Genomic DNA, 9619 nt, shown 5'->3' with positions numbered 1-9619 from the left:
GAAATTTAATATATTTTTTTTTTTTCCCCAAATCTGGGGGGTTTGGGCTCGTTCTGGGGCCGTACCTTGTATATTCGGACCAGCCAGTGCTCTGTGGTGTACGCCTCCTCCAGCACGTCCAGCTCAAAGTCCTTGTTGCCGATTTCGGCGTTCCTCACCCGGTCGTAGCCCGGCGGTCGTCGCTCTAGGGAGGGGCGAAATGCAGGCCCCCCTGCCACATCGCACCCCGAAGAAGTTGGGGGCACGGTGGGGCGCCCTAAAAGTGGCGTCACCCCCCCCCATCCCCCCCGGGCAGTTTTGGGGACTTACTGGCCTCGGTGTAGACCTGGCCGAAGCGGTAGTAGCACATCTTGTACATGAGGCAGTTGAGGAGCACCGGGGAGCCCTCGCGGTCGACCCGAAACTCCCCCGTGGGGGTGTAGTAGTCGTGCTCCTTGATGTGGCGCCCCGTGTCCGTGCTGCCCCCGATCCGCACCATCCACAGGAACTTGTTGATGTCTGAAAGGTGGAGAGCAAAGAGTTGGGGGCAAAGAGCGAGGAGTTGAGTTGAGTTGGGGGCAAAAAGTTGAGTTGGGGGCAAAGAGCGAGGAGTTGAGTTGAGTTGGGGGCAAAGAGCGAGGAGTTGAGTTGAGTTGGGGGCAAAGAGCGAGGAGTTGAGTTGAGTTGGGGGCAAAAAGTTGAGTTGGGGGCAAAGAGCGAGGAGTTGAGTTGAGTTGGGGGCAAAAAGTTGAGTTGGGGGCAAAGAGCGAGGAGTTGAGTTGAGTTGGGGGCAAAAAGTTGAGTTGGGGGCAAAGAGCGAGGAGTTGAGTTGAGTTGGGGGCAAAAAGTTGAGTTGGGGGCAAAGAGCGAGGAGTTGAGTTGAGTTGGGGGCAAAAAGTTGAGTTGGGGGCAAAGAGCGAGGAGTTGAGTTGAGTTGGGGGCAAAGAGCGAGGAGTTGAGTTGAGTTGGGGGCAAAGAGCGAGGAGTTGAGTTGAGTTGGGGGCAAAAAGTTGAGTTGGGGGCAAAGAGCGAGGAGTTGAGTTGAGTTGGGGGCAAAAAGTTGAGTTGGGGGCAAAGAGCGAGGAGTTGAGTTGAGTTGGGGGCAAAAAGTTGAGTTGGGGGCAAAGAGCGAGGAGTTGAGTTGAGTTGGGGGCAAAAAGTTGAGTTGGGGGCAAAGAGCGAGGAGTTGAGTTGAGTTGGGGGCAAAGAGCGAGGAGTTGAGTTGAGTTGGGGGCAAAAAGTTGAGTTGGGGGCAAAGAGCGAGGAGTTGAGTTGGGGGTGAGCAAAACCGGTACGTGCAGCTTTCAGAGAGGAGCATTTTGGTACCGTTTCCACTTTGCAGCCTCAGCTGAAGGTGGGACTTCGCTCCTCCAAGAGCTGTTTTGGAGAAGCCTGCGCCACCAGTGCTCCGTGGATGAGTTTGACCCGGCTCAGAGCAAGATCTTACCGTCAGATGAATAGCCAGTGAGGCCTCCGAAGATTACCAGCACGTAGCTGACGTCCAGCTCCCTCATGATCTCGTAGGCTTTCTCCTCCGTCGATGCCATCGCCTGGAGCGGACGCAGTGTCAGTCACGCCGCGTGGTGCCCCCCGGAAAGTCAGGGCGAGGCGGCGGGTGAGGGAAGGACCTACCTGACCGACGCGGGAGATGTGCGTGTTGTTCCAGGTGTTGTTGTCCACCAGGATGGTCCGGTTGGCCATGGCGGTTATCTGGTACCCATAGTCCCACCAGGACATCACCTTTGCGTCCTGCACCCAAACACCAGACGTGCCGTCAGCACCTCAAGCGGACAACGCTGGGTCCCCGCTGCCCGAATTACCCCCCGCTTACCTCCGGCGTGTTGTGACGCAGCCAGTAATAAGCTTCTCTGAAGTCGTCAAAGATGATCCTGCTGCCGTCCCCACCCCGGGCGGACAGGACGATGGAGGGGGAGGAGTACGCCTCGCTGGTCACCCAGGTGGAGTGGAAGGTGTAGGTGATCAGGAAGAAAGCCATGACCAGGATCATGCCACTGGCAACCTGGGGGGGACAAAATCGGGGTCAACGCTGGAGGGAAGAAGCCATCAGCCTCCCGCACTTGTCCCCACCAGGACAAGGTGTCTTCTCCCCCTTCCCGAGCCGGCCCAACGCTCACTTCGTTTTTGATGGGGTAGGTGGAGTCTTGCTGTTTTTTGCTCTTCTTGTCCGGTCGGCTGATATCCAGGTTCTTCATGTAGGTGGACAACACCTGAGAAACCCCGATGCCGGCCAGGATGCACATCACCGGGGCCAGCACCAGCATAAGACGCACCTACGGGCAACAGCGGAAGAGTCGGTGCCCGTTGGAGAACGAAATCGGGGCAGAAAGCCGAGAGAAGAGGGAAATTAAATGCCATCCCTAACTCGGCACCTCGAGTTCATCGGCCTCGAGACAAGCCCGTCGCTGATTTTTTTTTAGCGGGTGCAGACTGGGAGCTGCCACCGTCTCAGAAACCCCCCCCGAGGGAAGTTCTCTGAAGACCTCAAAATTGGCCAAGGTGCAGAAGTGACCCCAATTTAACGCCCTCGGGCAATCTTAGGTGGAGCCAAGAATTAGCAGGTGCCTCCGCACACAGAAATCAACCCGCATTTAGGGCGCGGGGTGCCAGAGCGAGGGTGGAAAGGGGCTCGTAAGCAGCCGTTTGTCGTCGGTCCCTGCTCGGATACCTGGAGAAACCGTTTGGGTTTGCAACTCGGCTACGGGAGACCAGGAAGAGAGACCCAGAGGCGGCCGGCGGTGGCCACATGGAAGCGAGCAACACCAAACCCAGTAAGTTTTGCAACGCCACGTTCCCTCGCCGCACAGAGGGGCGAACAAACCGGTTTTAAGGAAGGGAGAAGAGCCTCGTGAACGTTTCTAACCGGCTCAAGGTGGAAGAACCCTCATCAACAAGTTCAGAAAAATAAAATTAAATCAGCTTTGTTAAGACCATTTCGTCGTCCTGCTTGCGCCCGGCAGGCCGCAGCCCTCACCATCACAGCGGAGAAGTACATGCTGGTCACGCCGTACATGATGATAAAAATGCGGGCGTCCGAGAGGTTACTGAAGCAGTAATAGAGACCGACTGCGAAGAGGAAGGAGAAACAGGTCAGGTTCACCTTAGCAATCCGTTGCCTGCCATAAAAAACAGCCGGCAGAGGCACGTAGCACTCCACAGCAGTCCCAGCACCGGGAGGAGAGGGGAGGCTGCGGTCGCGGCCGGCAGAATAAAACCCTCCCGGTGTGGTAGGGCGATTTAACAGATCGGGGTCTGACGACACCTGCGCTGGGCTCACCTGGGAACATGAAAACGAGAAGCTGCAGGTCAAAGTAATAGGAGGACCAAGTGGTGGGCTGGTGCTCGGAGACGGAGGCGATGATGGGGATGTTGTTCTTTGCGTAGGAAGGATCCAGCAGGGAGTAGAAACGCCCCGTCCACGGGGAGATTTTCCCTAGGGGAGAAAAGAAAAAAAGAAAAAAAAAAAAAAATCATATTCCGTTCCAGCGGAGAGTAACCAGCAACGCCGACACGTTCTCTCACACGGGAAGCACGTGCAAGGCTGAATGAGCGATCCTGGACCTCGTTTAACGTCTCTATTACTGAAAACTGCCATTTTAGAAAGGGAACAAAGCGCGACTTTACCCTAAAAAGACTCCTCCCCCGCCCGACCTACATTTTTAGCATCTTCCTCGCTACTACAGATCGGCATTCGGTTTCTGAAGCATCAGCTCAGCGTCCCCAGCGTGCGCTGAGTCACGGCAGGTTTCTCTCTGCGCCTCCTCTCACCCGGAGCCCAGATCTTACAGCTGCTTCTCGAGTATTCTCCTGCCATCGCACAGGTGAGGGCAGGTCCCGGCCTCCCCCTTAGCCGGGGCGGGGGGGGCGGCTCGCAAGCACTGAAACCGCAGTGCGGGCGACAGCGCAGAATTAGGATGGACAAATTACGTGCTCTTCAAAGAAACGAAAGGAGGCGAAGCCGGCGGTGAAACGCGCTCGCTGCCGTCGCCGCCGTCTCGGGCTACCTGTCAGCATCAGCACGGCCCCGATGGTGAGGAGGACGAAGCCGACCAGGGAAATGACGCTCCTGAAGAGGATTTCGAATTGCTGCGGGTTCAGCTTGCTCCGAAGGTAGTCTACGAAGGCGTGGATCTGACACAAGCCGAAGACTCCAAGGGCAGCCATGTGCTCCGAGGAGAGGACGGGCTGCAAGGAGGAGAGAGCACGATCGGTTACAGAGGAGAACAAGGGTCGCGCTGCGCCCGATATCGGCTTTTTTTTTTTTTTACAAATCACTTCTCAGCAAAATCGCTGCCAAAGTCACGGGAAAAGCGTCCCCTCCCCGCCGAGGGCACAGCTGGCACGAGTCACTTTCTTACATCACCTTTGATTCCCGGAGAGGAATCCACACGGAAAAGTAAACCGATTCTCTTGAAAACGTGAGCGAAGCAGGCACTTCTCCCGCTACGCCAAGACGCGCGCTGGCGCGAGCGTTTCCTTCACCGAAAACAGAAATATTTTCATGAAAGGCAACGGGTGCCGTGGAGGTTATTAGCAGCTTTGAAAGTCATCCAGCGCCTCCAAAAGCTAATCGTGCCAAAGGCCGCAACGAATCAGGGTAACGGGAGCTAGGACTAGGAGCCAGCACCCGCTTACAACGTCAGCGGCGAAGGCAAGAAGAGAAACCAGGTGCCAACCCGCTGTTGTTCTGCTACGACCCAACGAGATGACCATCCTTGAGCCTGCAAATCATTCTGGTTCCCCACCTGGAAGCCAACAAAGGAGATCTGCATCGAGAGGATGGTTCCCAAGCAGTAGACGGTGCAATAGGCTACGTAGATCCTGTGGGAGAAGCGGCCGGTCAGCATCAGCACAAGAACATGCAAGGGGATGAGGTTAATCAGAAAGACGTAGCCACCCCACGAGGAGACCTGCCGAGAGAGAAAACAAACACAAAAACCCCACAAGTTCCAGGGCTGAACAGGTTGCACAGCAGAGGTCAAAGGCGGCAGGTTTGATTCTCCTGGGATTCGCCCGGCGGCAACGCCAGCCGAGATCTGCTCTCTCCAAGGGCACCCTCAGCAGTCGCAGCTGCCAGGAGCCCAGGTTTTTCCACGCCATTAATAAAACCTTGCACAAAAACCCGCTAGTTTTGGTAAGTGGAAATGAACGAAGAAAGCATCCATTCGATTTCCACGCCAAGCCCTTCACAGAGGTTCCAGCTCCCCGAATACGAGGACGCAGGGACGGCACGCCACGTGTTTGTGGTCCCCGTATCCAGAGCAGTCCTTGGAGCCAGAAATACCTCGGCGCCGGGAGAAGGAGCACTCACCATGTAGAAATAGGCAAGAGCACACATCGCTGCCCAATAGATGGAGCCAGTTTTGACGGCTTTGATCCACATGTAGTAAGTTAACAGCATGCAGAATATGGCGATACCTGGGCGGAAGGACACAGAAAGGTCGAAGCAAGCTCACGTCAGCCCTGAAACGTTAATACGATCTCTGGGGCGCACCAGAGCACTCAATTGCATTAAAAACATCTATGTATATATATTTAAAAATGCTTCTGCTGCTCCATCAGATGATGGACCAGCACCTCGTGCAAAGAGCCAGGCCTGGGAACAGGGTTCCATATCCGATTTCTAGACTGAAACGCTGTGACGTTTGCCTCTCACTGTAGGTAACAGCTCACGTGGCCTCTTCCAGCCACGCCAGCTAGCCTTTCCGGACACGGCGACTCCTTACACGGCCCCCGAAAGCCCAGCTACGGGAGAGGAACCTGGATCCTCGTCCGCCCTAGGCATCGAGGACGAGATCGCCGCCTTTGCCAGCCCCAAAGTCATTGCCGGAACGGAGGTCAAACCACAGGGGGAGCCGCGCAGCAGCTCTGATCCCAAGCAGCGTTTGCGGAAGCGGCAAAACCCCTTTTTGCCTTGCAAACATGGATATTGGGGGAACGGGGTGCGCTCGCTGCCGGAGTCGGGAAACACTCCCCTCTTCTCAACCACGTAGGCGAGAACAACCACCGACCTCCGAGCAGCTGGGTTCGGAAACCGCACGGAGCTGGCAGGGCTCGCCGCGAAGGGACGGTTCTTCTGTCGTGCCCCGTAGCAGCTTTACCATCATTTTCCAGCACCCGAAGTTGTTCAAGGTTTCCCTGCTCCGAGCGTCGCAAACTCACCTTCGTTATCGTAGGAGCCGGCAACGGATCGAGAGATGTACCCGGGCACAACTGCAATCATGGCGGCAGCAAGGAGCCCTGCCCCTGCGTCCTGGGGAAAAAAAAAGAGAACCCCCACAGCCAGAGGGTGGAAAAAGCCATCAGTTTTTAGGGCTTCCGTTATCGTGCCATCCTACGCACGGATGTGCCCCGGAGGAATAAAAAATGGAGCGTTGAAATGAAATTTCAAACCAGATCTTCCAGTTCCCAGAAGTCCCGGGTTTTGACCAGCGTGGTGGTCAGCCCCAAGCCTCCGATACAGCCCCGAGCTGCCTTTCCAAAAGGCACGCAGCCCGCGCTCCTCCGTAAAGCGAAAGCCTGCAAGGTACGCCCCGATCCGCCCCTCACCTTGAGCTCTTTGGTGAGGTGGTAGGTCACTATGGTGGTGAAAGAGGAGAAGAGGGGAGCCAGGAACACACAGACGTTTCGGATGTCGATGGTGACGTGGAAGAAGTGCAGCACGTGGTAAATTGCCGCCGACGTGATCATCAGGCCTGCGGGGCAGAAACGACACCCTTATCAGGGCGCCCTCGGTCCGCTCACCGCACCGGGGGGTCGTTAGCTCGCAATTAGCAGCGGCGCAGCCGAAAGCCTCGCCAGGAAGGAGCTGCCGCCGAGGATGCCTCGGTGCAGGGCATCCCCCGAGCTCCCCTCCTCTTCCCGGCTGGCGCTCACGGCTCTCCTCCGCGTACGCTACCCGCCCCTCTCCCGGTTTTCCCTTGCGTGAGGCGCGTTTCATAGAATCGTTGAGGCTGGAAAAGACCTCTAAGATCATCGAGTCCAACCGTCGACCCAACACCCCCATGCCCACTAAACCATGTCCCTCAGCGCCGCATCTACACGTCTTTTAAATACCTCCAGGGATGGGGACTCCACCACTTCCCTGGGCAGCCTGGTCCAATGTTTCACCACTCTTTCAGTAAAGACATTTTTCCTCACGTCCAATCTAAACCTCCCCTGGCGCAACTGGAGGCCGTTTCCTCTCGTCCTATCGCTTGTTACTTGGGAGAAGTTTCGGCTCAGGAAAAGCCCGACGGCTTACCTGGATAAATGGTCCCACCGATAATCCTGCCCAAGGGGTACCACGCTCGGTCGTCAAACCAGTTGTGGAATTTATAGAAGCCTTCCTCCGCCAGAAAGCGGGTTGTGCGGTAGTTGAAATACCTGCAACAGCGACAAGCACTGAGCATCTCCGCACCTGGATATGGAGGTTATCGACTGCTCACCGCTCCTCGGGTGGCAACCGCAGTCCGTAAGGAGCGTTCAGACAGCGAGGCAGCTTTTGACAGGCTGTTAAGTACCAAAGGGCGTGCCCGTTGGGATGCCCTTCTCCGACGTCTAGGGGTAAGAGAGCGTTGTCAAGGGCCGACCGCGCGTTTTCCACGCGGAGGGAACGAGTCCGTTTTCCCCAGGCTACCGCAAACCTCAGCCGCAAAGGTTCACCCCCGCCTCCTCAGGGGGTTTAAAAGGGGGTTTGCAAAGGCAACGTTCTCCCTGGCGCCCGATTTAACCAGCAACAACCCCGGGACGCGTACACAAGTTGTACCGGGAGCCCCCTCTCCTGCTGTGCCTTGCTCAGGCAGGGACCAGCCGCATCCCAGCATCAAAGCGGCGGCGGGCGATTACCCCCACTTAGGATCCAGGCTGCAGGACGAGTCCTGGGAACCGAGAAGTGAATTTTGGGTCTAGAAGAGGAAAAACTAGCCGTACTGAAAGCTGCCCTCCAAATCCTTCCTCCTCAACGGGGATCAACTTCAGCCCAGCAAACACCGCCCAACTTCCGCGTGCTCCAGAAGAGAAGAACCCAGCAGGTTGCCCCCCCCCCCAAAAACGGGAAGAAGACGCTTACGGGTCAAATTCATGGATGACGCTTTCGAATCTTAGGACGGAAAAAAGCCTCGTGGAGAAAGCTGCGAACACAGAGAAAGGGCAGAGTGAATCTACAGCGCTCGCTGAACCAGCGTTTTATCAGGTTTATCATCTACTTCGACTGATTAAAATTGTTTCAGTCTCAAACTGGTCATTGGGAAGACAGAGAAAGACACGTTTTTCAAAGGAACGGATACGGAAGGACTAAGAGCGTTCACTTAAGACAGACGAGAGCTTCACAACCTACAAAAGAAGAGAGGAGGGAGCAGAGGCGGCTCCATCCCGGGGTCCCCCTTTTGGCGGCACTAGCAGCCATCCGCAAGGCCGGCGCGGCAGGGCGCGGACTTACACAGCACAGCTGCCATCGACAAGATGAGGAGCTTGAGCAGAGTGTCTTGCTTCTCGTAGGAGAGCCGGAGAAACCCCAGCTTGGTCATTTTCACATCAAAGGCAGAGATCGAGGACGCCCGAACACCTGAGAACAAACAGGGAAGATGATCAAAGAGCGAGCCAGCTCGCAGCCCCACGATGTCTCTGAACGCTTCACGAAACGGGACCTTAAATACCCCACTCCCGCCCGAGGAGGCTGCCGTCCACCCTTCACCCCTGCCAGATTTCACTGATCCGTGTCTCCCTTCCCCACATCCCCTTGCCTCCCATCCCCACCTGATCAGCTGCCCCACGTCCCGGCGGAGGCTTTTCTTTTACAGGGACCAGAGCTCCTTCGGGGCAGAGGACGCGTCTGTTTTCCTGCGTGCAAAACAAAACCCCAGCGCAAGCTTTTAAGCAAAACCACCAGATTTTCCCTGGCCGGTCTCTGGAGTTTCACCGCCGCCTGTAAGCGATGCACAACACAAGTCATCCACGGAGATCGCAAGAAGCCGGTGCTGTTTTCTTACACGTGGAAGGTCTGAACGGCTCCCGGCCGCTCCCACTTCGAACTGCTGACGTTAAACATACACGTCCCAGCGGTTTCCTAACGCGGACCAGCACAGTAAGTCAGCTTTGTTTCTATCGGACAACTTGACCGCTCAATTCGACCTGCCCGGGTGGAGGAAGAGCCAGCAAAATCCTAGTATTAAGACACCAGGGAAGTGAAACCGTGGCCAGAGAATAACGTCTTTCTACTCTTGAAAACGCTCCGATTTCTTTAAAATGCTTCTTTACCCGATCGATCCAGGAAAAAAAAAAAACAAACCCCGCGCCCCTCCCTGCCAATTCAGTCCCGGAGCTGGGGGATAAATCCTCAGCTCCCGTCTCTGAGCCACAATGCCGGGGAGGGCAGATTTGGACGGGCCGAGATTTAAAAATAAAATACAAACCGGGCCTGGGTCTTTCTGTGCCCTAGAAGCGATTGCGACTTGTTAGTTCGTCGCTAATTGCTACAGAAATAACCCCGTGTGGTAATTATTTCCTGGTTCCCCCCGGGGATGATGAGCAGCAGCGAATAACGGCAGAAGGCAGATGCCTCCCGGGCATGAGTGGCTCTGCCACCGGGGTACCACCGGTACCCCGATTTCCACAGCTCCGGCAGACGACTCATGGGGGGCGG

General features: G+C 56.2%; 1 protein-coding gene across 1 annotated transcript in view; it reads right to left on the bottom strand.

Annotated features, from left to right (window-relative positions):
* The window catches only part of STT3A (STT3A, catalytic subunit of the oligosaccharyltransferase complex), a 50034-nt gene that overhangs the window by 35519 nt on the left and 4896 nt on the right, over nt 1–9619 (bottom strand). The window contains 17 exon segments of the mRNA XM_019470379.1: nt 66–184; nt 310–498; nt 1427–1529; nt 1612–1728; nt 1811–1999; nt 2115–2270; nt 2972–3063; nt 3275–3430; nt 4002–4182; nt 4743–4907; nt 5309–5415; nt 6160–6250; nt 6547–6692; nt 7241–7362; nt 8048–8108; nt 8417–8542; nt 8734–8817. Of these exon segments, the coding sequence (XP_019325924.1) occupies nt 66–184; nt 310–498; nt 1427–1529; nt 1612–1728; nt 1811–1999; nt 2115–2270; nt 2972–3063; nt 3275–3430; nt 4002–4182; nt 4743–4907; nt 5309–5415; nt 6160–6250; nt 6547–6692; nt 7241–7362; nt 8048–8108; nt 8417–8504 (2082 nt within the window). The 5' untranslated portion in view covers nt 8505–8542; nt 8734–8817.

The sequence above is a fragment of the Aptenodytes forsteri genome, unplaced genomic scaffold (assembly GCF_000699145.1).
Source record: "Aptenodytes forsteri isolate BGI_AS27 unplaced genomic scaffold, ASM69914v1 Scaffold126, whole genome shotgun sequence".
Taxonomy (NCBI): domain Eukaryota; kingdom Metazoa; phylum Chordata; class Aves; order Sphenisciformes; family Spheniscidae; genus Aptenodytes; species Aptenodytes forsteri.
The sequence above is the reverse complement of the archived record's forward strand: the minus strand, read 5'-3'. Positions and strand labels throughout refer to the sequence as shown.